Raw genomic sequence first — 27,987 nt, forward strand, 5'->3', positions numbered from 1 at the left:
GTGAAGGATGCGTGGTAGCTTTGTGGATTGATCCCTCTTTCTTAACAGACTTTTTTTCAGTCTGGATTTTGAGGCCATGGAATCATAGTTGATGATTTATTTGGCTGCTTTTCGATTTCTGTCTTCAGCCTTTCTTTGTTCTGTTAGCAAGGATGTCAACTGTTATCTGCCACTGATCCCTTTGCAAAATCAGAAGTGAACTGAAGTTAATGCAAATCTGTGTGTGAAGTTATTTAACTGAAGTTAATGCAAATCTTCTGGATTTGCATAAAGTGGAGAACTATAAAGCATATATGCAAAAAAATAACACTTATTCTCTGCCCAATTCTTTACAGTCACCCAATACCCCGCCAAGCTGATTATCTTACAGTCCATACAGTTTTAATTAAGAGGGCTTTGTCTTATTTCGGGTTCTATGTTTAAGCCCATGACATTTTTGACATGGGAGGATATTAGTTCCATGTTTTCATAATGACTGTGGTCTGTGGAAACATCCATGGAAGTCACTAATGTGAGGAGGGTAAGAAGAGGAAAAAGAAAAAAGTGCCCCTCTTCCCCCACAGAGTTGCCCACTGTCTGACTTTTCTGAGTGACCATGGAGTGTTGCTGCTGCCCAGTGGTTCTTAAAGCCTGTGGTGGCTCTTGGCTGAGCATCTGTAAGCCAGAAAGATGGAGTCTGTACCATGTGGAGTTTCCATATTTTTCTCTGGACTTTCTTCCCCCTCTTTCTCTTTGCTGTTTCTGCTGGCCTGCAAAGGGGATGATTCCCAAGCAATAGTCACTGCCTTGATCTAAAATGCTACTTGGCCTGCCTTCTTAGCAAGACTATTTATTGAGTGACAGTGGGCATTGAAAGAGACTGATTGGCCACCTCCAAGGTGGACAACTTGTCCTGCCTTCCAACACTTTGGCAGTGGAGTGAATGACACTACATTAGCAAATGTAGGTTTCTAAGGAATTTGATGGAGAAAAAGGGCTGAAGAAACTCATCCATCCCTCATTTCATTGCTTTTCTCATTATACTTCTCTAGTCTTGGAATTCTTTTCAAGTTTTCCTATTGATTCACATCCAGTAGACTGCATGTGATTCTATTTTCCTCTCAGCCCTTGTCCACATCAGGCTATTTTTCAGAGAAGGACAAAAATGTTTTCAGTCACCATAAAACATTTTAAGTGGTTGTGTTTTCCTTGTGACTACAAGACTAAAAAGCTGACTTCTCTTGGGACCTAACAGGTTTACTGCGTGCTTACCCTCGGGCTCACATTTAGCACTAGAAACTGTTTTCCTGTGTGACTGCTTCATATTTCACGTTCTTTGTTGTGGAAAAGCTTTTCTCATGTCCTCAATGCCTGGTTGGGCTACCCCTGCCCATAGTGGAAACTAAGACTTTTGGCACTTGGAGACTCAGATTGCTGAGTTTAGCAATCTGCATGCATTTAATCAAAATGTGTTTTAAAATATTTGGTCTGAGGGTAGACAAGGCAGCTTTCCTGGATCCTGGTGAGAGCTGATGAACTGCTGGTGTTTTCCAACCCACATTATGTTCTGAGATTTACTTCATTTTATTTTCTTAAGAAAACTATAGCTGAGCTTTGCTCTCCCCCTTCTGAACTTTTTGTGCTTCCATCTTCTTTATAAGCACAGACATGAATACACTTTTTTCCTTCTCTTTATGATGCTGAGAAGAGCAATGGGGACAATTCAGCTCTCCCCCCTGTCAGCACAAGCTGACTCCTTGAATTAGGCACTGGGATAACTTGGCTGCACCAAAAAGCTTCTGCTTACACTCAGCATAATTTTTCAATAAAAATTATCATAAAATCGACCTGCCTTGAAAACCTCTCATCCGTTATTTTGAAATATGATGTGAGTGTGTCTTTTATGTCAATGTCTGTAAACTGGAGACTTCCCACTTAGAGCAGAAGGCTGCTGAGGGAGAACACAACTGTAGCCTGGCTCTGTTATTTGGATGTGGCTCCTTTTCCCCCCCTCCTTCCCATTTTTTTTTTTTAAGTAAGTTTTAAAATTTTTATTTTAAAGGCAGATTTGCTGAGAAAGAAAGACAGAAGGCTGAGGATCTTGCATCTGCTGGTTCACTCAAATGGCCGCGGTGTGAACAGGGCTGGGCTAGTTGATAGCCTGGAGCCTAGGACTCCATCCATGTCTTTTATTTGATGCATGATCCATGGATGGCCCTAGTACTAGGACTTCCTTCTGCTGCTTTCCCAAGTGCATTAACTGGGAGGCAGATCAGAAGTGGAGCAGCTGTGACTCAAAGTGGCATTCATGTGGCCAGCATTCTTTCACTATATGTTAAATTCACTGTCTTTAATTCTGGCATCTCAAGTGGGTGATGATTCCTCTCCCAGTTGCTCCATTTATGGTCCAGCTTCCTATTAATGGTCTGGGAAAAGAAGTAGAGGATGCCCCAAGAGTTTGAGTCCCTTCTACCAGTGTTGGAGACCTGGATGAGGCACCTGGCTCCTGACTTCCACCTGACTCAGCCCTGGCTATTGTGGCCATCTAGGGACTAAACTAACAGGTTGAAGATTTCTCTCTCTTTCAGGATGTATTTATTTATTTGAAAGTCAGAGTTACAGAGAGAAAGAGAGAGAAAGATCTTCCATCAGCTGATTCACTCCCCAGATGGTTGCAATTGCCAGTGCTGGGCCAGGCCCTAGTCAGGGCCACACCAGGATCCAAGAGTTTCATCCGTGTATTCCACATGGATGGCAAGGGCCCAAGTACTTGGGCCATCTTCTTCTATTCCAAGGCCATTAGCAGAGAGCTGGATCAGAAGTCAAGCAGCTAGGACATGAACTGCTGCCTACATGGGATGCCAACATTTTAGGTGATGGCTTTACCAGCTACACCACACATCTGTCCCTTCTTTGTCTCTCCTCTCTGTATAACTCCATCTTTCAAATAAATAAATCTCACATAAAGCACTCACATTGGATGCCAGCATTTGAGGTGGTAGTGGCTTAACTCCCCATGGAAAAATACCAGTCCCACGATTCCCCTTCTTTTGACTTGTGTGTCAAGATCTGGGAGATGCTTATTGAACAGGTGTCAGCATTGTGTTAGACTCTTCTATTTTAGTTTGGTTATCATTTGTTGAATGGGAGGTAAGTGATCAAGATTAGCTGTAATGTGAACAGTATCTAAAGCTGCCATGTGTTAGGGTGGAACTTATTCAAAATTTTATTTCTTTAAATACAAATAGAAAGTTTAATCCTCTCAAAGATAATATGCTACAAAGTATCTACTGGAGACCAATATTCCTTTCTTTTCACTGAACAGTATCAGCTGGTCTCTGTTTTATCTTTTTAGCCCAAACCTGTATCACTCCTAGAGCAAAGTAAGCGATTTAGTCAAGTCACAATTCATACATGTTATTCATTCCCTTCAGAGCATCAAAGCCATAGCTCTGCCACTTGCCTGGTTTGCATTGTATGGTGTTGCCATCCTGCATGGAGATGCATCCTTTACACAGGAATACATCTTGGTGGAGAAAAATTTATGTAGTCTATTTCTCAAAGTAAAATGGAATTTTGACTGTGATGTTCTTGAGATTGTGATCAGTAGGATGGGGAAATTTTGTTTAATGTGTTTCACCCTTGTGGAGTGCTCTTTTTTCTCTTGGTGTACACACAGGAGCCTATGAAAGTGTCTGTGATTTAAGGTGTTTGTGCAGTACTGAAATATATGAAATTGCCTTCATGACCATCTCTAACTAGAAACCAAGGTTCAAAGTAAGGAGGAGAGTATCACCTTGAAATCACCCTGGATTTGTGCCCCTTGCTCCTTTTCTTTCTTTCAGTGCTGGAACAGCCTCAAACAGAGTTATACTGAGTAGCATTGCTTCTTTTGGTTTTGAATGCTTGGAAAGCAAGAGAAATGGTTTTTCTGTAGGAAAAGATTGAGGAGGCACTAGACTAAGTTAGGAGTAGCTTTCTTGGCTCTATCATATGTTAAGTTGAATCAGAATATTAGTTATTTTTATATATTAGTTATTTTTAATATCAGTTTTTTTAATTTTTTGAAAAATTTTAAATTATTTTTTAAACTAAAGGCAGAATGTCAGAGAAGGGATTTTTTATATTGGTTTCCTCTTAATTTACTTTTTTATTCTAAGAGAGACATCTTCCATCTGCTGATTCACTCCTCAAATTACCACAGTAGCTTGGGCTGGGCTAAAATGAAGCCAGGAGTCAGGAAATAGTTCTCTGATGTGGATGGAGGCCCCCAAGGACTTGAGCCATCCTCTGCTGCTTTTCCAGGCCAATTTCAGGGAGCTGGATGGGAAGCTGAGCCATCAGGAAATGAGCAAGTACCTATATGGGCTGCTGGAGATGCAGGCCATGGTTTTAACTGGTTGTGCCACAGTGTGGACCCCTTTTTAAAAGTTTTTTTTTTTTTAAGAAGTTTATTTATTTGAAAGGCAGAATTGGAGAGAGGGAAAGACACCCTCCTACACACACACACACACACAGAGAGAGAGAGAGAGAGAGAGAGAGAGCTCTTCTTTCATCCACTAATTCACTTCTTCAATGGCCACAACAGTCAGGGCTGGAGATTCATTGGAGTTTCCCATGAAGGAGCAGGGACACAAGTACTTGGGCTATTTTGTGATGCTTTTCCACGCACATTACTATGGAGCTGGATTAGAAGTAGGGTAGCTAGGACATGAACCACAGCCCATGTGGGATGCCAGTGTCATAGGCAGTGGCTTTACCTAATATTCCACAATGCTGGCCCCACTTATGCTGGCAACATATTTAATGAATATTAGAAGGCCTGTTTATTGGCATTAGATGCCATTCAGCCCTGTCTTTCTGAGCCATTTTAGAAATAAGTAACATTCCTCACATGATTGAATGGCGGTCTATAAGACTGCTCCAAAGGGAGTGGGCTTCAGGGCCATGTGGGGCAATGATGCAAAAATGAGGTGAGGGGAAGGCCAGAAGGGAGATTGGGAAGTATTCAAAAGCACAAATAAGACACAGGTCATTTGTGCAGATTGCCAAAATTAAACTTCTACCTTTTAGAGTTTTAATTTTTTTTTTTAATTTAGAGTTAATTTCTAAAATAGTTTGATATAGTTGACTCACATTTCAGTTTTTTTACATTGATACTTTTATAAGCAGTAGAGAACTGGTGTAATTAAATGTGAAAAGACAATCCTAAATAAACAGCTTGCAATACAGTTTTGTTGGGAGAGGCATGAATATGGCTGTGTGTGTGTGTCCTTTGCTAGGAGCAGAAGTTTTATGATTGCATTTGAGGTCATTGAAATCAGTTTTAATGGAAACACTGGCCACTTTCACTGCTGCAGTTACTCCTGATTCACACTCCACATTCCTTTGCAAATTATTTACATGTGAGCACAGTCAAAAGAGGGTGCAGATCTGGAATAATGCACATGTGCCCTTTGCTTAAACTAGGGGACTGATAGACTGGAGTTCTTTATTTCAGTTTTCATTTGTGTGTGTGTGTGCAGAGTGAAATATAGCAATTTGGGTTAAGTGTTGTGTCTCCTAGTAGATGACTTCAATAGGCATGCTTGTCCATCCATCTGGCATCACAGGTGCCAACACCCAAGGCAGATGTTGGGCTCTATATATAAAAAAAAGAATCTCTTCTGAAATGAATTATTTCCCCTTGCAAAATAATAATAACAACAACAATAATCATGAGCTATTGATTCAAAGAGAATAATCTTATCTATTATAAAATTTAAAAAAAGATTCCATTGCTCTTAAATGGAAAATAAGAGAAGTTGCTTGTAAAAAGAGGTTCCTGTAGGATGCATAATTCTCTATGAATAGGACTGAAGTAATCTCCTTTGATTGTCCCTCCTTGAGGTAGTTCCTGATGGTCATTGCTCAGAGAAATAATGTTAATATTTATAGTCCAATTATGAATAGTCCATGTGTGTTTTGCACATGAAGTGTCAACAGATATGTTTCCCAAGGCCTTTAAAATAAAGGAAGTGAACTTTACAACAGAAGAGAAGGTTGGCATTGTTTGCTATCTTAGGCTAGAATCTGTGTCTTTATTACCCCATTAGCACTCTGGCTAACTCCTGTTTTGTGCATCTCTTTGTGATGGTTCTTTTTAGGCCACTCCTGTGTCCAGATTCCTGAATGGGTGACACAATCTTTGGCCAGCCTACTGGTCTGTTCCCTCAGCCTAAATGTGAGTTGGCTAGTTTGTGTACCCACTCCAGGGTCAAAGGGGCCCAGAACTGCCCATGACTAGCGTTTCCTTCTTGCTCATTCCAGAGATGGACTCTGCACAGGTCCCAAGTGGCTTTGCTTGGGCCTCTTTCCTTGGTCTCCTTGGTGATCAGGCTGATTCTTAGCTAGGTAGGAAACCTGTTGATTCACATCAGCCTTTGGAATAATGTTTTATTCTCATCTGTGATGAGATCTCACAACCATTCAATAAGGGGTGTTATTTTATACTGAGATGTATATATATAAAAGTAGGTATCACTGAGGACTGTGTGAATTCAGTATCAGCTGAACTCACCCAGGCCTAGATGCAGTTCCAGAATCCTGGCTTCAGGCTGGTACGTTCCTGGCTGTTGTAAGCATTTGGGGATGTACCAACAAATGAAAATGTGTCTCCTCTCCCTCTCTTCTCCCTGCCTATCAAATGAAATGAAAAAATAAATGGATACAAATTGGGATAAAAATGTTTTTCCTTGTGTCCTAAGGGGGAAAATTACTGATACTGTATGTAGAACTCATTTTACAGTTTGCAAATACTCATAAATCTCAACTTAAAGGCTGGTTGACCACTGCTGTCTGGGCTGGCTACTTTAGCTCCCATTCTGGGATCCATCTCCTTCCACCATCTGTAGTTCAATGCGAGTGCTCATAAACCACAAAAATGCCTCCCAACTTTTCATTCTTGTGTTCTTTATACATAGCTTGGCCATAATCTCACTTTCTTTAGCAGCATGCTAATTCCTAAGATGCATCATCGGCAAGGAGACAGTGAGGTCACTGATTTTTTTCTGAGCCTTCCCCCTAACTAGTTTATTTTATGAAGCTGATTCTGGGCAGTTGGTAAACCTTGGCTAGATCTGAAGCTGGGATGCAGAGGTTGCTGTTAGAGAAATAGGGCTGTCACTGGCCCTTCCACTGTGCCCCAACCAGCAACTCATGCCTGCCTTCGGATTCTGTTTTTAGAGTGCTGGGATGAGACAGTAGTGACACAATAAAAGACAAAAAAAAAAAAAAACTTTTAATTTTTAAACAGTTTTATTTTTATTAATATAAAAAGAACAGATTCCATATTTTTCATGGATACAATTCCAAGAACATAACCATACTTCCTTACCTCTTTCCCTCTTCCTCCTTCCTTTCTGTTTATAAGGATTTAAAAAGTTGGCTTTTATTCTTAACCCTCTTACCTCCAGTCTTCCTGTCCATTTGTTCCTACTTTCAATCTAGTACTTTAGATGTTTCGATTTTTCCTTTCTTTCATCTATATTTTTGATTAGTCCCAGTTCCAAAGAAGGAATAATGAATAATTATCATGAACTATTGACTCAAATATAGGAATATTGTCAAGTATGGAATATAGAAAAAGATTCCATTTTTTTAAAAAGGATTTATTTATTTATTTGAAAGAGTTAGACAGAGAGAGGAGAGGCAGAGAGAGAGAGGTCTTCCATCAGATGATTCACTCCCCAGTTGGCTGCAATGGCCAGAGCTGCACCGATCCAAAGCCAGCAGCCTGTAGCTTCTTCCAGATCTCCCACTTGGGTGCAAGGGCCCAACAACTTGGGCCATCTTTCACTGTTTTCCCATGCCATAGCAGAGAGCTGGATCAGAAGTGGAGCAGCTGTGACTCCAACCAGTGCCCACAGGAGATGCCGGCACTGCAGGTGGCAGCTTTACCTGCCATGTCACAGCACTGGCCCCTGCATTGTTTTTTAAGTTACTTGTAACTTCCTTTTCTTTTTTAAAGGTTGATTAGTTTATTTGAAAGGCAGAGTTACAGAAAGGGAGAGGCAGAGGAAGAGGCAGAAAGAGATCTTCCCTCTGCTCATTCACTGCCCCAAATGACCACAATGACCAAGGCAGGCCTAAACTGGTGCCAGGAGCTAGGAGCTACATCCAGGTCTCTCATATGGTTATAGGGACCCAAGCACCTAAGCCATCCTCTGCTTCTTTCTAAGGCTCATTAGCCAGGACTGGATTAGAAGTGGAGTAGGCACCCATATGGAATCCAGCACTGCAGGTGGCAGCTCCAGATTCTATTTTAACAAAAGACAATACAGAATTCTTCTAGATGACTTTTCCCCATGGCTACACCAGTAGGAATTTATTTCTCCTTATAATGTGACCCAGATACTTATTTCCATGTTTCCTGATTAACATTCTCTGTTGATTCAGGAGGATGGCAGGTTGGGAGACCAGGGAAAGAGTACCTATTTTCTGTTTACTTGCGCTGAGCTTCAGGGAGGCTATTCAAGCAGTTTGTGAGCAGGAAAACTGGGGTTTGAGGTGTGAAACAAGGCAGCATAGAGGGTAATTATAGAGGAAATAAGTGCAGGACCACATTCAGAGAGAAGTTTGGTAAGAAAGCCAAGTGTGATCAAAGAGCTAAAAAGCAGGAAGAAAAATTTGAAGATAGAGATCAGAAGAAATGAGAAATTGGAAGCATCTGAAGGAATTCTTTCACAGTGATGACCATGTTTCTGTGTGTAGAACATCTTAGGCTTTTTTTAAGGATGGGTGTGTGGTGACATATTGTTTCAATTTCTGCTCGTTATGGAAGGTCTTTTTCACCTTCATTCAGAAATGAAAGCATTTAGGATCTAGTATTCTGGATTGACACTTGTTTTGTCTTAAGATTTGTACTATATCTCATCATTGTTTCCTACCTTGTAGGGATTCAGATGAGAATTCTGTTGATAGTCTAATTGAAAACACTTTTGAAAGTCATCTAGTGTTTCTCTTGTGCACATTTTAGAATCTTTATGTTTTATTGTGTAAAATTTGACTAAATGTGTTGTGAACATCTTTTCTGGTCATGTCTATTAGGAGTTCTATGTTTTTCCTATACTTGGACATTTTTTTCTCCAAATTGTGGAAATTTTTATAATTATTTCACTAAAATGTCATCCATTTTGTCTTTGCACACCTTCAGGAACTCCTAAGACCCATATCTTTGGTCATTTATTATTATCCCATAAATCTCCATCCTGTTTTTTAATTTTTTCTAATTTCTTTCCTTCTTCCTTCCTTCCTCTTCTTTCCTTTCTTTCTCTCTCTCTCTCTCTCTCTCTCTCTCTCTCTCTCTCTCTCTCTCTCTCTGTTTCTCTCTCTCTGTGTCCTTCTTTCTTTTTTTTTGTTTTGTCTTGAATGCCCAGTCAGCCTAAGCCCTGGAGCCTGTGATGTTCTTGGAGTCTTGGGGCACCTTACAGTCTTACAAGGGCATGCCAATCCCCTGTCAGTCCTCCCAGCAGACTCAGGTTCCTCCTCTCAGCTGGTTGCTGGGCTTGTGGATACAATACAAGCTGTTGTAATTTTCTTCTTAACTCTTCCCTGAGATTGCACTCTCTCTACTTTTCTTAAACTTTCTTCCCCTAGTCTAGAGCAGTACGCTCCCTGCCTATCTTGGAATCTCATGGTATTACATTTAGATTTTTAACTCACCATGAGTTGACTTTTATATAATGTAAGAGGTATGGGGATATATTCAGACTTCTGTATATGGATAATCAGGTTTTTTACTACTTGCTAAAGAAATTCTTCTTTTTCCAGGGCATTTTGGTTCCTTTGTTAAAGATGAGTTGCCTGTGGAAATGTGGGTTTATTTCTTGGCTGTCTATTCTATTACACTGAACTATGTGTCTGTTTTTATGCCAGTGCTTTCATGTTTCTGTAATATGTCTTGAAATCAGATCTTGTAATTCCTTCAGATTTATTATGTTTTTAAAGGTTGCTTTGACCATTTGAGGGTTTTCTGGTTTCAAATGAATTTTTAGTTTGCTTTTTCTACTTCTGTGAAGAATTTATTTTCTTTTTAAAAAGATTTATTTATTTGAAAAGCAAAGTGACAGAGAGAGATATAGTAAAAGTGTTCTTGCATCTGCTATTTCACTTCCCAAATAGCAACAATTGCCAGGTCAAAATTGAGCCAGGTCAAATCTGGGTCTGGAACTCCACGTAGATCTCCCACATTATTGGCAGGGATCCAGGAAGTTGGGTCATCTTTTGCTGCTTTTCCAAGCACATCAACAGGTGCTGAATCAAAAGTACAGCTGTCAGGACTTGAACACTTGTTCTGATATGGGATACCGGCATTGCAAGCAGTAGTTTAACACATTGTGCCAAAGTGCTAAGCCCTCTATGAAGGATTTCATTGATGCTTTGATGATAATTGCATCAAAAGCAAACATTATATTGGACAGTATAAAAATTTCAATGATACAAGTTTTTTTCAATATTGGAACATGAGACATTTTTCCAATTGTTATATATTTAATTTCTTTCATCATTGCTTTATGATTTTATTGTAGGAGGCTTTCAAATCCTTAGTTGAATTTATTGTAAGATATTTTATGTTCTTGTCACAATTGTAAGTATATTCTTATAATTTTTCCCAGTGAGTTCAATGTTATGTACAAAAGTCCTACTGATTTTGTTTTTATATTGTATTGCCAATTTTAATGAATCCATTTATCAGTTCCAGTTCTCCATTCTCCTAATAGACCTATATTATCTATAACCAGAAATATAAATTTGAATTCTTATTTTCCTGTTTGAATAGATACTGTTCTTCTCTTTGATTTCATTCATTTGAATCATTTCCTATTTTTGTTAGTCTAGCTAGAGAATTATTTTTTCTTTTCAAAGAATCAGCTCTTCAGTTTTATCAGTTTTTTTTTTTTCAAATTTTTTTTTTTTATTAAACTTTTATTTAATGAATATAAATTTCCAAAGTATAGCTTATGGGTTACAATGGCTTCCCCCCTCGCATAACTTCCCTCCCGCCCGCAACCCTCCCCTTTCCCGCTCCCTTTCCCCTTCCATTCGTGTAAAGATTCATTTTCAATTCTCTTTATATAAAGAAGATCAGTTTAGTATACATTAGGTAAAGATTTCAACATTTTGCCCATATAGCAACATCAAGTGAAAAAACTACCATTGGATTACTAATTATAGCATTAAATAGCAATGTACAGCACATTAAAGACAGAGATCCTACATAATTTTTTTCAAATTAATTAATTTTCTATGCCATTTCCATTTTAACACCAGGTTGTTTTTTTTTTTTTTCCTTTTTTTTTTTTTTCGTTTCCAATTCTCTTTATATACAGAAGATCACTTCAGTCTATAATTAGCAAAGACCTCATCAGTCTGCGCCCACACAGAAACGCAAAGTATAAAAATACTGTTTCAGTACCAGTCATAGCATCCCTTGGCTTTAGACGACACATTAGGGACAGATCCCACATGGGGTGTAAGTACACAGTGACTCCTGTTGCTGACTTAACAATTTGACACTCCTGTTCATGGCGTCAGTAATCTCCCTAGGCTCTAGTCATGAGTTGCCAGGGCTATGGAAGCCTTTAGAGTTCGCTGACTTTGATCTTATTCCGATAGGGTCATAGTCAAAGTGGAGGCTCTCTCCTCCCTTCGGAGAAGGGCACCTCCTTCTTTGATGACCCCGTTCTTTCCACTGGGATCTCACTCACAGAGATCTTTCATTCAGGTCTTTTTTTTTTTTTTCCCATGATATCTTGGCTTTCCATGCCTGCTATACTCTCATGGGCTCTTCGGCCAGATCTGAATGCCTTGAGGGCTGATTCTGAGGCCAGAGTGTTGTTTAGGACATCTTCCATTCTATGAGTCTGCTGTGTATCCCACTTCCCATGTTGGATCTTTCTCTCCCTTTTTGATTCTATCAGTTAGTATTAGCAGATACTTGTCTTGTTTGTGTGATCTCTTTGACTCTTAGAGCTATCAATTGTGAGCTGAAATTGATCACTTGGACTAGTGCGATGGCATTGGTACATGCCATCTTGATGGGATTGTGTTGGAATCCCCTGGCACTTTTCTAACTCCACCATTTGCGGCCAGTCCGATTGAGCATGTTCCAAATTGTTCATCTCCTCCCTCTCTTTTTCCACTCTTAGATTTAACAGGGATCTCTTTTCAGTTAAATTTAAACACCTAAGAATAATTGTGTGTTAATTACTGAGTTCAACCAATAGTACTAGAACAACAACAATAACAACAAATACTAAAAAGGATAAAATATTGCATTGTACATCTAAAGTCAGGACAGGAGCTGATCAGTTCATTGTTGCTTATAGTGTCCATTTCATTTAACAGGTTTCCCCTTTGGCGCTCAGTTGTCACCGATCAGGGAAAACAAATGATATTTTTCTCTTTGGGACTGGCTTAATTCACTCAGCATGATGTTTTCCAGATTGCTCCATCTTGTTGCAAATGACTGGGTTTCGTTGTTTCTTACTGCTGCATAGTATTCTATGGAGTACATGTCCCATAATTTCTATATCCAATCTACTGTTGATGGGCATTTGGGTTGGTTCCAGGTCTTAGCTATTGTGAATTGAGCTGCAATAAACATTAATGTGCATATGGCTTTTTTATTAGCCAAATTAATTTCCTTTGGGTAAATTCCAAGGAGTGGGATGGCTGGGTTGTATGGTAGGGTTATGTTCAGGTTTCTGAGGAATCTCCAGACAGACTTCCATAGTGGCTTAACCAGTTTGCATTCCCACCAACAGTGGGTTAGTGTCCCTTTTTCCCCACATCCTCTCCAGCATCTGTTGTTGGTAGATTTCTGAATGTGAGCCATTCTCACTGGGGTGAGATGGAACCTCATTGTGGTTTTGATTTGCATTTCTCTGATTGCTAGTGATCTTGAACATTTTTTCATGTGTCTGTTGGCCATTTGGATTTCCTCTTTCGAAAAATGTCTATTGAGGTCCTTGGCCCATCTCTTAAGAGGGTTGTTTCTTTTGTTTTTGTGGATTTTCTTGATTTCTTTGTAGATTCTGGTTATCAATCCTTTATCTGTAGTATAGTTTGCGAATATTTTTTCCCATTCTGTTGGGTGCCTCTTCACTTTCCTGACTGTTTCTTTTGAAGTACAGAAACTTCTCAATTTGATGCAATCCCAAAAGTTAATTTTGGTTTTCACTGCCTGTGCTGTTGGAGTATTTTCCAGGAAGTCTTTGCCTGTGCCTATATCTTGCAGGGTTTCTCCAATGCTCTCTAATAATTTGATGGTTTCAGGTCGTAGATTTAAGTCTTTAATCCATGTTGAGTGAATTTTTGTGTAAGGTGATAGGTATGGGTCTTGCTTCAAGCTTCTGCATGTGGAAATCCAATTTTCCCAGCACCATTTATTGAATAGGCTGTCCTTATTCCAGGGATTAGATTTGGATCTTTGGTCAAATATAGGTTGGCTGTAGATGTTTGGATTGATTTCTGGTGTTTCTATTCTGTTCCATTGGTCTATCCATCTGTTTCTGTACCAGTACCATGCTGTTTTGATAACAACTGCCCTGTAGTATGTCCTAAAATCAGGTATTGTGATGCCTCCGGCTTTGTTTTTGTTGTACAGGATTGCTTTGGCTATTCGAGGTCTTCTGTGTCTCCATATGAATTTCAGCATCATTTTTTCCAGATCTGAGAAGAAGGTCTTTGGGATCTTGATGGGTATTGCATTGAATGTATAAATTGCTTTTGGGAGAATAGACATTTTGATGATATTGATTCTTCCGATCCATGAGCATGGAAGATTTCTCCATTTTTTGGTATCCTCTTCTATTTCTTTCTGTAAGGTTTTGTAGTTTTCATCGTAGAGATCTTTAACGTCTTTGGTTAAGTTTATTCCAAGGTATTTGATTGTTTTTGTAGCTATTGTGAATGGGATTGATTTTAGAAGTTCTTCCTCAGCCGTGGCATTGCCTGTGTATACAAAGGCTGTTGATTTTTGTGGATTGATTTTATATCCTGCTACTTTGCCAAACTCTTCGATGAGTTCCAGCAATCTCTTAGTAGAGTTCTTTGGGTCCCCTAAATAAAGAATCATATCATCTGCAAAGAGGGATAGTTTGAGTTCTTCCTTCCCGATTTGTATCCCTTTAATTTCTTTTTCTTGCCTAATAGCTCTGGCCAAAACTTCCAGAACTATATTGAATAGCAGTGGTGAGAGAGGGCATCCCTGTCTGGTACCAGATTTCAGTGGAAATGCTTCCAACTTTTCCCCATTCAATAGGATGTTGGCCGTGGGTTTTTCATATATTGCTTTGATTGTATTAAGGAATGTTCCTTCCATACCCAGTTTGCTTAGAGTTTTCATCATGAAAGGGTGTTGTATTTTATCAAATGCTTTCTCTGCGTCTATTGAGAGAATCATATGGTTTTTCTTCTGCAGTCTGTTAATGTAGTGTATTACGTTGATTGTTTTGCGAATGTTGAACCATCCCTGCATACCGGGGATGAATCCCACTTGGTCTGGGTGGATGATCTTTCTGATGTGTTGTTGCATTCTATTGGCCAGAATTTTATTGAGGATTTTTGCATCTATGTTCATCAGGGATATTGGTCTGTAATTCTCTTTCAATGTTGCGTCTCTTTCTGGCTTAGGAATTAAGGTGATGGTGGCTTCATAGAAAGAATTTGGGAGGATTCCCTCTTTTTCGATTGCTCTGAATAGTTTGAGGAGAATTGGAGTTAGTTCTTCTCTAAATGTCTGGTAGAACTCAGCAGTGAATCCATCTGGTCCTGGGCTTTTCTTTGTTGGGAGGGCCTTTATTACTGCTTCAATTTCTGTGTCAGTTATTGGTCTGTTTAGGTTTTCTATGTCTTCCTGGCTCAATTTAGGGAGGTTGTATGTGTCCAAGAATCTTTCCATTTCTGATAGATTTCCCTGTTTGCTGGCATACAGGTCCTTGTAGTAATTTCTGATGATTCTTTTTATTTCTGTGGCGTCTGTTGTTATGTTTCCCATTTCATCTCTGATCCTATTGATTTGGGTCTTTTCTCTTCTTTTTTTAGTTAGTTGGGCCAATGGAGTGTCAATTTTGTTTATTTTTTCAAAAAACCAGCTCCTCGTTTGGCTGATTTTTTGTAATGTTTTTTTGGATTCAATCCTGTTGATTTCTTCTCTGATTTTAATTATTTCTCTTCTCCTACTGGGTTTGGGTTTGGTTTGCTGCAGATTTTCTAGATCCTTGAGATGACTTGAAAGCTCATCTATTTGGTGCCTTTCCAATTTCTTGATGTAGGCACCTATTGATATAAACTTTCCTCTTAACACTGCTTTTGTTGTATCCCATAGGTTTTGGTATGTTGTGCTGTTATCCTCATTTACTTCCAGAAAATTTTTGATTTCTCTTTTAATTTCTTCTATGACCCATTGTTCATTCAGGAGCATGTTGTTCAACCTCCATGTGTTTGCACGTGCTCTAGGGATTCCTGAGTTGCCAATTTCCAATTTCATTCCTTTGTGGTCTGAGAAGCTGCATGGTACGATTCTAATTCTTTTGAATTTGCTGAGACTTGCTTTATGGCCTAGTATGTGGTCAATCCTAGAGAGGGTTCCATGTACTGCTGAGAAGAATGTAAAGTCCTTAGATGTAGGATGAAATGTTCTGTAGATATCTGTTAGATCCATTTGGGCTATAGTGTCATTTAAATCTACTGTCTCCTTGTTGATCCTCTGTCCTGTTGATCTGTCTATCTCTGAGAGTGGAGTATTGAAGTCCCCCAGTATTATTGTATTGGGGTCTAAGTCTCCCTTTAAGTCCCTTAACAAGTCTTTTAAATAAGCTGGTGCCCTGTAATTAGGTGCATATACGTTGATAATCGTTATATCTTCCTGTTGAATGGATCCCTTAATCATTATATAGTGCCCCTCTTTGTCTCTCCTAACAGTTTTTGTGGTAAAGTTTATGTTGTCTGATATTAAGATGGCTACGCCCGCTCTCTTTTCATTTCTATTGGCATGGTATATCTTTTTCCAGCCCTTCACTCTCAGGTTGTATGGATCGTTGTTGGATAGATGGGTTTCTTGTAGGCAGCAAAAGGATGGGTTTTGTTCCTTGACCCAATCAGCCAATCGGTGTCTTTTAACTGGACAGTTCAAGCCATTAACATTCAATGTGACTATTGAGAAGGAGTAACTTTGCCCTGCCATTTGCCAAAGATATTTTCTAATATCTGGTTTCAGATTCCTGTGATCTTTTGCTGTGAGGTTTCCTTCCTTTACCTTCTTTCATATTGGTGACCGTGTTTCTGTGTTTCTGTATGTAACACATCTTTAAGCATCTTTTGCAGGGCTGGACGAGTGGCGACAAATTCTTTCAATTTCTGTTTGCTGTGAAAGGTCTTAATTTCACCTTCATTCACAAATGAGAGCTTTGCAGGATATAATATTCTGGGCTGGCAGTTTTTCTCTCTTAGTACCTGGGCTATATCTCGCCATTCTCTCCTGGCTTGTAGGGTTTCTGATGAGAAATCAGCTGTAAGTCTAATTGGAGATCCTCTGAGAGTAATCTGGCGTTTCTCTCTTGCACATTTTAGGATCTTTTCTTTATGTTTCACTGTGGTGAGTTTGATTACGACGTGTCGTGGTGATGATCCCTTTTGATCATGTTTATTAGGGGTTCTCTGAGCTTCCTGTACTAGGATGTCTCTGTCCTTCTCCAAATCTGGGAAATTTTCTGCTAGTATCTCACTAAAAAGGCCTTCTAATCCTTTCTCCCTTTCCATGCCTTCAGGAACTCCTAGAACCCGAATGTTGGTTTTTTTAATAGTATCCTGTAGATTCCTGACAGTATTTTTTAGATTTCTGATTTCTTCTTCTTTTCTTTGATTTGACTGTTTCCTTTCCTGTTCTCTGTCTTCTAATTCCGATATTCTCTCTTCTGCTTCACCCATTCTGTTTTTAAGGCTCTCTAATGTGTTTGCCATTTGATCCATTGTGTTCTTCATTTCATTGTGGTTTTTTGTCACTATCGAGAATTCCTGTTCCATTAGTTTTTTCATTTCATTTTGATTCCTCCTTAATGTTTCATTTTCACGGGAGAGATTTTCTATCTTGTCCATTAAGGATTTCTGTAGTTCAAGAATTTGTTTTTGAGAACTTCTTAATGTTCTTATCAATTTTTTGAAATCTGCTTCTTGCAGTTCCTCTATCTCTTCATCTTCATAATCTTGGATTGGGGTGTCTTGTTCATTTGGGGGCGTCATAGTGCCTTCCTTGTTCTTGGTACCTCCGCTTCTATGTTTCTTGCTTGGCATGTTAGAGATAATTTGTGGTGTTTTTGTTTTTGTTTTTTGTTTTTTTTTTTCTCTCGTTATACTATGCCTCTAAGTGAGCTGTCTGCTTTGTTGGAGCCTTCGGGGCTGTGATGGGTGTGGCCAGAGAGCTATGCTTGTTTCTTGAGGTTTAAGGCTGTGTAAAAGCGCGCTGGGTAGATTTTGCGGGTCGTCTCCCGCAGTTGGTTATCTGGAAGCGTTTCTTCTGCAGTTTTTTCCTTGAATCTTTTCCTGAAGCCTTGTCTCAGCTGGTGATCCAAGGCACCACCTGGGGCTTCTCCCGTGATCTTCCTCTTTAGGCGCTGTCGCCTAGGGCCAGCCGGGCCACAGGATCGCTGCCGCCACCGCTGTCGCCACCGCCGCTGTAGTACCTGCGCGCGCTCCCCGGGGCTGGGACGGTGGAGAGAGGCGCTCGGTACGCCCCCGCCGCCGCCGCCGCTGCAGTGCCCGCGCACGCTCCCCGGGGCTGGGACCGTGGAGAGAGGCGCTCAGGCCGCCGCCGCCGCTGCCGCCGCCGCCGCAGTGCCCGCGCACGCTCCCCGGGGCTGGGACCGTGGAGAGAGGCGCTCAGGCCGCCGCCGCAGCCGCCGCCGCCGCCGCAGTGCCCGCGCACGCTCCCCGGGGCTGGGACCGTGGAGAGAGGCGCTCAGGACGCCTCCGCCGCCGCCGCCGCCGCCGCCGCCGCAGTGCCCGCGCACGCTCCCCGGGGCTGGGACCGTGGAGAGAGGCGCTCAGGCCGCCGCCGCCGCTGCCGCTGCAGTGCCCGCGCACGCTCTCCGGAACTGGGACTGAGGAGAGAGGCGTTCGGGACGCCGCCGCCGCTGCCGCCGCCGCCGCCGCGGCAGAGCTGCAGACGGAGGCGGGAGGAGGAGAGTTTCTGAGGCTTTTGTCTTACCCCTGGTTCCCGCGCCGGCAAGACTCTGTGGCTCGGTTCCCGCGGTTGGGTTTCCACGCAGTGGGCTCTCAGTAGATCCTCTGTGTCCCGTCCACTCGATCCGGACGCGTCTCCTCTGTAGTTTTTTTCTTGAGTCTTTTCCTAAGGCTACAGTAATTCCACTTTTATGAAACTTTATTTTCGCAGACTAATGGCGCACGTCCTCACTATCCGCCATCTTGGCTCCGCCCAGTTTTATCAGTTTTAATATGCTTAAGAATCTTCCTTATTTACTTCTGCTGTAATAATTATTCACTTTTCTCTACTGCCCTTGGATTTGTCTCATTCTTGTTTTTTTCTGGGTCTTTCAGAAGGATAATAGTTGCTTATCTGATTTCTTTCTTGGGTTTCTAGATGTTTTGGCCATTTGAAGTTGTAGTTTTTAGTTTCTACATTTTTCTGATCATTAAACCTTCTATGTGACTGCAGGACATGGTGGAAGCAATGAGGATGTATTGATTTACTAATAAAATACCACAGAGGATATGATTTAAATCATGAAAATTTACTTCTCAGTGCTGTGGAGTTTGCAAATGTAAGATCAAAATCATAAGAGGCTTGATTTTTCCATATGCTATTCTCCTGATGGGCCTCACACATAAGATATCACTTGATTTGTTTTAAAGCACTTTCTCTTAGAGTTGCATTAGTTGTTAACACTTCAAGGTATGAGTTTTTAGGGAGGCACATTTCAGTCCATGACCATAAAAGGGCCCTATGTTTTGCATCATAGACAGCCATCTCTGGAGGGGACAGAGAATTTGAAATTCATGTTAGGCTTTCTCACAGTATTACTTTCAATACTATCTCATGAAAAGCTGTACATGCATGTACCTATACAAACACAGAAAAACTTGTATACATGAACACATACTACAGAGGAAATGCCTGATGGCTGTGTACAGGTAGCATCAATACAATAATCCATAAGATTGTCTTATTAGCAGACATTACAAAGCAAATTAGAAGGAATGAAAACAAAATCTACAGTTCCATAATATATACATATATATTATATTCAGTGTTTATAGTTGCTAAAGAATAAATAATGATGTATGGGAAATAAAACCTAAATCTTATCTTACATTATTACTAGTCTACATGAAGGATGTCTTCCTAAAACCTTTTCCTATGCCAATGCTGTGACCTAAGTTAAGCCTCCACCTGTAGCACTGGTGTCACATATGGGCACTGGTTCACGTCCCTACAATTGCACTTCTGATCCAGCTCTTTGCTAATGGTCTGGTAAAGAATTGGAATATGGCTCAAGTGTCTGGGCTCCTGCATCCATGTGGGAGCCCAGAGGAACCTCCCAGCTCCTGGGTCAGATCAGCCCACCTCCAACTGTTGTGGCCATTTGGGGAGTGAATCAGTGGGTAGAAGACCTCTGTTCTCTCTCTTCATCTCTGTATCTGTAACTCTGCCTCTCAAATAAATAAATAAATCTTTAAAAAATGAAAGAGAAAGTCTTTCACATTTTATAATTTCTGGTACTAAAATCTTGCACAGGACTACAGTACACATTGGAAAGATACATTCTGGAAATCATAAATCTAGTGCATGTAGCAGAAATTTTAACAAATACTTTTGATTTTCTCAACATTATATACTAAATTAATGACATAGTTAGTCATTGTAGGTTTTTCAGCTCTTTGACAGCAACTCATAGTACTTAACAGCCTTTCTAAATTTATCACTATGTATGTTTTTTAACACATGCATTGGCTTTTACCAGTTTAGTGAACATGGGGTTGCCTATTACAGGATTTTTAAAAATTACATTTTAATGATACATGTAGTCAACATCTTCATAGTTTCCAAAACAACTAAATAATAACATGAATCAGTTTTAAGACTGACATTTGATTGTCTTTAGCTAATTTGTCATTAGTATTTTGCAATTACAAGCATAATTAATAATTAGCTAAGCATGTAAGTATTAAAATTGAATGATTCATAGAATTTAGGCATGCCAGTGAGTAACAGTAGGGACACATGTTAGTAAAATTTATGAGAATTACTTAAAATCTAGACAAGAAGCTAATAATGTCCCAAAGATGTATAAAAAGCAAAGAAATACCACAGAAAATTTAAGATTCAATAAGAATAAGAGACTTGGTGCTCTCTAAACACAGGTCCACTTTCTTCTCCCCTGTCCTGACACAGTGAAATGGAAACACCAGGACCCCTCTCCTGTCAGCTGCCAACTGGGGGGCAATCCATCCTCATTTGTTCTCTCTCCAGTTACCTGTTGCCAGCAATATGTTCTGGGTGAGTGTGGCTGAGAGGTAGGGGCTTGTCCTTTCTGAATGATGGAGGCTCTTTGGTAAGATAACACATAGATCCCATCTTCCATTATATATCATGTCCACAATAAGCATATCTACAGAACAGATCACATTTGTAGTAACTTCAGGTTGGAAGACTTGGGGATAGGGGAGATTCTCTCTCTCTCTCTCTCTCTCTCTCTCTCTCTCTCTCTCTTTCAAATAAGTAATTTTATTTAGAAAAATAAATATATCCCCAGTCTCCAACATGTCTCTAAAGCTCCCACCAACTTGATCCCAGATTGTGTTCTTCAGGGTATGCTTTCACAGGAAACTGGAATTGAATCAGGAGTGGAGTTAGCACTCAAATCTGTGCATTGTGGAATGTGAGTGTCCATAGCAGCATCTTAAACACTTGCCCAAATGCCCACTTTCAAATTTGCTTCAGGATGGACAAAAATGTCCTCTTGTTGAGAGTGATATGTACACATAACTAAAATCCATGTAAAATTTGACTTCCCTTCTCTAGGATACATTGCATATTTTTTAGAAGATATGGATATAAATTCATGATATATTAATAGTGTGGTATAAAGTGGTTCTAAAAGAATGACTCTGGATGGCTTTGTTAGGAATGGTGACATTAAATTTATCTGTCTTTGTAAAGAATATAATTATAAAATAAATAAGGCCGGCGCCGTGGCTCAACAGGCTAATCCTCTGCCTTGCGGCGCCGGCACACCGGGTTCTAGTCCCGGTCGGGGCACCGATCCTGTCCTGGTTGCCCCTCTTCCAGACCAGCTCTCTGCTGTGGCCAGGGAGTGCAGTGGAGGATGGCCCAAGTGTTTGGGCTCTGCACCCCATGGGAGACCAGGATAAGCACCTGGCTCCTGCCATTGGAACAGCGCGGTGCGCCGGCCGCAGCACGCTACCGCGGCGGCCATTAGAGGGTGAACCAACGGCAAAGGAAGACCTTTCTCTCTGTCTCTCTCTCTCACTGTCCACTCTGCCTGTCAAAAAAAAAAAGAATATAATTATAAAATAAATAAATATAAAACTAAATATGGTCAGACAGAAGTGAAGACTAATACTTTTATTAGTGATGAATCAGAAATCTGATTTCAGGTCTTCTTTTTTTTCTAATATTGTTTATTTTTTTAAAAATTGATATAATGTAAATATGAACATGGAAGATTTTTCCACTTTTTTATGTCTTCTATTTCTTTAATGTTTTGTAATTTTCATTGTAGATATCTTTCACCTCCTTGGTTAAATTCATTCCAAGGTATTTGATTTTCTTTGGAGCTATTGTGAATGGTACTGATCTTACAAGTTCTTTTTCATGCATGGCATTGTCTGTATATTGATTTTTTGTGTTACCTTTATATCCTGCCACTTCACCAAACTCTTATAAGTTCCAAAAGTCTTCTTTAAATGTCTGGTGGAGGGGCGAGTGCTGTGGTGCAGCAGTTTAATGCCATGGCCTGAAATACTGGCATCCCATTTGGGCGCTGGCTAGAGACCTGGCTGCTCCACTTTTGATCCAACTCTCTGCTATGGCCTGGGAAAGCAGTAGAAGATGGCCAAAGTCCTTGGGCCCCTGCGCCAGTGTTGGAGACCCAGAGGAAGCTCCTGGTTTCTGACTTTGGATCAGCGCAGTTCCAGCTGTTGCAGCCAGTTGGGGAGTGAACCATCAGATGAAAGACCTCTCTCTCTCTCTCTCTCTCTGCCTCTCCTCTCTCTGTGTAACTCTGACTTTCAAATAAATAAATAAATCTTTTAAAAAAAAATCTGGTAGAATTCAGCAGGGAAGCTGTCTGGTCCTGGACTTTTCTTTGTTGAAGGGTCTTTATTACTGATTCAGTCTCCATATTGGTTATTGATATGTTTAGATTTTCTGTATCTTTATCACTAATTTTGGTAGATTTTATTTTCCTAGGACTTTATCCATTTCTTCTTGGTTTCCTAGTTTGTTGGCATACAGCTCTTTGCAATAATTTCTGATGGTTCTTATAACTGTTGTTACATTTCCGTTTTCATCTCTGATTTTATTGATTTGGTTCTTTTTTTTTTTTTTTTAGTTGCACCAGTGATGTATCAATTTTGTTTATTGTTTTTAAAAAACCAACTTCTCATTTCACTGATTTTTTTGTGTGTTCTTTTACTGGTTTCAATTTTGTTTATTCTTTTCTAATTCATGCATGTATTCCTATGGTCTCTTTGTGGAATCTTTGTTTTCCCTATATATAAGATCACATTATCTGCAAACAGGGATACTTTTAGTTTCTCTTTTCTAATTTGTATTTCTTTAATTTCCTTTTCTTTTATTATTGCTCTGGTTAAAACTTTCAGAATATCAGTGGTGAGAGTGAGCAACTTCATCTGGTTCTAGTTCTTAGTAGAAATGCTTCCAAGTTTTCTCATTCAATATGCTGTTGAAGATTTGCCATATATTGCCTTGATTTTGTTAAGTAATGTTCTTTCTACACCCAATATGTTTACAGTTTTTACAATGAAAGCATTTTGTGTTTTATCAAGTACTTTTTAGGGATCTATTGAAATCATCATATGGTTTTCATTCAGTTTGTTAATGTGATATCTCACACTAATTGTTTTGTATATATTGAACCATTCCCTCATACCAGTGATAAATCCTTCTTGGTCTGTGTGAATGATCTTTCTGATGTGTTGTTGGATTCAATTAGCAAGTACTTTTGAAGAGGATTTTTACAGCTATGTTCATCAGTGGTATTGTTCTATATTTTCTGTGTTGTATAATTTTTTCTGGTTTTGGAATGGAGGTAATACTGGTCTCATCAAGGAGTTTGAGAGAATTCCCTAATGTCAGGAGACTGGAGCTTCTTTCAGTTCTCTCACATGAGTTCAGTAGACCAAGCATTTGGGCCATCCTGTGCTGCCTTCCTAAACACATTAGCAGGAAGCTGAATCAGTTTGGAGCATTAATGCTATGATAGTATTCTTGTAGTTCAAGGATATAGAACCCATCTGGTACAAAGTCCCTTTTATGGGTGTGCCTTGAGAACTAATGGACTTCACATTTGTCCCAGGTAATCTAGAAGGCATGTGAGCCACTAGAATGAAGAATACAAAGAGACCACTAAGGATAGCACCTATAGAATTGATTTTAACTGATTTTAGTATACTTTTCATTGTGTAGGGTCCCATAAAAGATGGGCTGTTTTGTAGTATTAGTGACAATTAATTTTTGAAATGAGGCATGCATTGCACCAGAACCCAAGAAGGACTATAAGGTATGTATGTTCTTCACAAGTGTGTCAAATAGTCTCCTTCAGTAAGGATGTATGCTTGTGCTCCTAATAAAAGTTGGGTGCAGTTAAATTCTTTGTAAAAATTGTGTCTGATGCCAATCTCAATGAGGTGCCCATGTATACCCTAGAAGAAATGTCTTTTCAAGGTGAAAGCAAACTGAGCCTGAGGGGCTTTTGGGAAAGCTTTGAGCAAAATGCATTTGCCATGCTTGTAATAGCCAAGAAATGTCATTTATCTATTGAGAGGCATCAGATATGTTAATATTAGATATGAGGCATTGTAGATATAATGGATGCCATATAACACTAAGATATTAGTAATCTGTCATGAGGTGCCATTTATTTTTTCCAGATTTAACAGATAAATTAGTTTACCAAATGGTGAAAGTTGGAGTAAAGTGCTTTTTATTAATTAAGTCTAATGTAATAATTTTTCCCCAGAAAACATTTATCTAAGGAATACTAATTTGATATATTTTATAATTACAACTTTAGGCACATGTTGATTCTTCCCACTGTACCCACCATCCCACTCTCTCACTCCTCTTCCTCCTCTCTCTCCTCTTCCCAGTCTGAATTTTTACTAACATACACATAAGATAAGAGCTCAACAAATAGTACAGAAAAAAATTAACTGTTCCTCAGCAGTCGAGAAAAAGGCTGTTGAAAGTCAAAGTGTCAATTTCTCTTCTATAGATTACAATTTAGGTGCTCTTTTGTTATCACAGGTCAGGGAGAACATACTATATTTGTCCTTTTGGGACTGGCTTATTTCACTCAGTATATTTTCCAGCTTCATCCATTTTGCTGCAAGCAACTCAGTTATTTTTTGTTTGTTTGTTTTTAACACTGCGTATTACTCCGTGGTGTCAATATCCCATAACTTCTTTATCCAGTCTTCATTTGAAAGGCATTTGTATTGATTTCATATCTTAGTTATTAATTCAGCTGCAATAAACATGAGGGTACAGAAAACTCTTTTATATGCTGATTTCATTTCCTTTGGGTAAATTCCCAGAAGCAGAATGCCTAGGTCATACGATTGATCTATATTCAGATTTCTGAGGTATCTTCATATTGTCTATGGATAGTGGCTTTACCAGTTTTCATTCACACCCACAGTGATTTAGGGTACCTTTTTCCCACCTTTGTCAGCATTTGTTTGTTAATTTCTTTTTTTTTTTCTGTCTCATTTTATTTATGAACAAATGAGAATTTAGAGAGTTTAAGCAACTGGTTTAAGATCATGCAGCTAGATAGGGGCAGATTTATGATTCAAACTTTTCTGATTCCAAAGAGTACTCAATGCTTTAAAATAGGTATGAATGCTATTTAACATCTCCTGTATCTCGTAATAATTTATGGGTAGACCACATCTTGCATCCTAAAACATCCTTCCCTTCACACTCCTCTTTCCACTTCCCCAACTTCTAATATAATTGGAGCCTACTGCCTCAAACCCTTTTCTTTCCTTGGCCTGCTTTAGTGGGGCTCCCAGGCCCACCCAGTCAAGGAAACAGCTCTTGCCATCTTCACTAGGACTTCCACATTGTCAAATCCACTGGACCTCGTCCCCCTTCCTTCCATCCTTCTCTTCAGGATTTCAGGAATATTTGACTCAGTTGCTCCCTCCCTCCTTCTCAAAAGAACTGCCTCCTTGGTCACTCCATTGTCCAATTGCTCCATTGTCTTTCCACTTCTCATGAGTCTCCGTGTTACGGGTCTGTATTTCTGATCATTCAGGCAATAGCCATTGCTTCCTTCTTCCTCATCAATAATACCCCTGTGTCAGTCGAGGCAGCAACGTGCCCAGCTGAAAGGAGTTAGAGGGGCCAACAGGTCCTTGCTTAGCCAGCATGAGAAAAATCACCCTCAAAGGAAAGTACCTTTGAGGCAACCAGTCTTCTATTTGTTTTCTGTTTCTGCTTCTTCAGTCCTTTACCACTTATAAAGCCAAGCTTCTCTGCTCAGTTCATCTTGACTCCTGGAGGCATCCCGGGCCTAAGTGAGTGATTGTTTGTTGATTTCTAATGAGAGTCATTGTAATGGGGATATGAAACCTTGTGGTTTTAATTTGATTTCCCTGCCAGCTCATGATCCTGAGCATTTTTTCATGTGTCTATTGGCCATTTGGATTTCCTTTTTTGAAAAATGCTGGTTTGGGTGCTGGCACAGTGGCGTAATGGGTAAAGCTGCTTCTGGCAGTGCTGGCATCCCATATGGACAATTTGAGACACATCCAATCCAGTTCTCTGCTGTGGCCTGGAAAAATAGTAGAAGGTGGCCCAAGTCTGTGGGCCCCTGCACCCATGTGGGAGACTTAGAAGAATCTCCTGGCTCCTGGATTTGGATCTGTGAAGCTCTGGCTGTTTTGGTCATCTGGGGAATGAACTAGAGGGTGGAAATCCTCTCTCTCTCTCTCTCTCTCTCTCTCTCTCCCTCTCTGCTTCTCTGCAACTCTTTTAAATAAAATAAAATAAAAATCTTTTTTAAAAAAGAGAAAGATGCCTGTTTAAGTCCTTTCCCCATTTCTTAACTGGGTTGTTTGTTTTGTTGTTGTTGAGTTTCTTGATCTCTTTATCTATTCTAGTAATTGATTCTTTATCAGTTTCATAATTTGCAAATAATTTCTCTCATTCTGTAGGTTGCCTCTTCACTTTGCTGAGTGTTTCTTTTGCAGTACAGAAGCTTCTCAATTTGATGTAATTCCATTTCTCAGTTTTGGCTTTAATTGCCTGTGCCTCTGGAGTCTTTTCCAAGAAGTGTTCTCCATGCCAATGTTTTGCAGGGTTTCCCCAATGTTATCTAATTATTTGATGGTATACAGTCATAGATTTACATCCATTTTGGGTGGATATTTAATATAATAAAATTTAATACATGAAGACATTGAATTTACATTTATCAGGCTATCTTAATTTACTTTGGGAATCTATGAATTCCTATTTTCTCTAGACAAGTTATGACTTAAGAACTATATTTTATTACTCACTCTTTTAGACTATCTCTTCCAACTGTCAGATTTTTTTGACTGTATTTGACTATTGGAAATTAGGCAATACTATAGTTAAAGCGAGATCTACCAAGTAAACTATTTTGCTTCTAATACATACTTTGGAACTTATCAAAACTTTGTATTTAGTACCCTGATTAAATTTAGTAGGATCCCAGGGTAAGATTATTGTTTACACCACTGATTACACCTATGAAACTTTGTGAATAAGTGCATAGAGAACCTGGGAAAGTTGATGTATATCTCATGCTGTTGAGAATAAGAATCAGTGTCTTTCTTTTTTTTTTAATTATATCATTTAAAAATAAATTTTAGATTTCCAAATGAATCATATTATGCACTTTTTAGAAATATATACATATATACAAGTGTAGTTTATACCTTTTGCATTTTTCTGCTTTATCTAGATTTTTAAAAAGATTTTTTGGGGCCAGTGCTGTGTTGTAGCAATTAAAGCCTCCACCTGTGTTGCCAGCCTCCCATATGGGCAGTGGTTTATGTCCCAGTTGCATCATTTCTAATCTAGCTCCATGGTAATGTGTCTGGGAAAACAGTGGAATGTGTCCCAAGTCCTTTAGCTTATGCACCCATATAAGAGATGCAGAGAAACCCCTGGCTGCTGGCTTCAGATTGGCCCAGCTCTACATGGCAGCTATTTGAGGGGGTAAACAAGCAGATGAATGATCTCTATTCCTCTCTCTCTCTGGAACTCTACCTTTCAAATAAGTAACTTTTACAGAAGATTTATTTGTGTATTTGAAATAAATAGTTATGAGATCTTCCATCCATTGATTTACTCCTCAAAATGGCTACTATGGCCAAGGGTGGGCCAGGCTGAATCTAAGAGCTGCATCTGGGTCTGCCATATGGGTGGCAGAGGTGTACACACTTGTGCCATCTTTTGCTGCTTTCCCAGGAGCAATAGCAGGGAGCTGGTTCAGAAGTGAAGCAACTAATACACCAGCTGGCACACATGGGTTGCAAGAATTGTTCATTCCCCTCATAGCTTCAATGAAGGTTTCTTGTCTTTTCCCCTGAATAATTCTACATTCTTCTCCTTAACATTGCTCATTTAAGGGTCAATATTGTCCCTCTTTCAGCCTGCTGTGCAATCCCCCTTGATAGATTCTGGCTGTTTCCCTCCAGTTTGGG

The 27,987-nt window shown here is 39.7% G+C and overlaps 1 protein-coding gene across 1 annotated transcript in view; it reads left to right on the forward strand.

Moving 5' to 3' along the window:
• The window catches only part of LOC133775458 (zinc finger protein 585A-like), a 38,782-nt gene that overhangs the window by 4,427 nt on the left and 6,368 nt on the right, over positions 1-27,987 (forward strand). Inside the window, exon 3 of the mRNA XM_062213791.1 lies at positions 6,126-6,202. Within this exon, the coding sequence (XP_062069775.1) occupies positions 6,126-6,202 (77 nt within the window). The remainder of the gene's footprint in view (positions 1-6,125; positions 6,203-27,987) is intronic.

The sequence above is a fragment of the Lepus europaeus genome, chromosome 16 (genome assembly GCF_033115175.1).
Source record: "Lepus europaeus isolate LE1 chromosome 16, mLepTim1.pri, whole genome shotgun sequence".
NCBI classification, from domain to species: domain Eukaryota; kingdom Metazoa; phylum Chordata; class Mammalia; order Lagomorpha; family Leporidae; genus Lepus; species Lepus europaeus.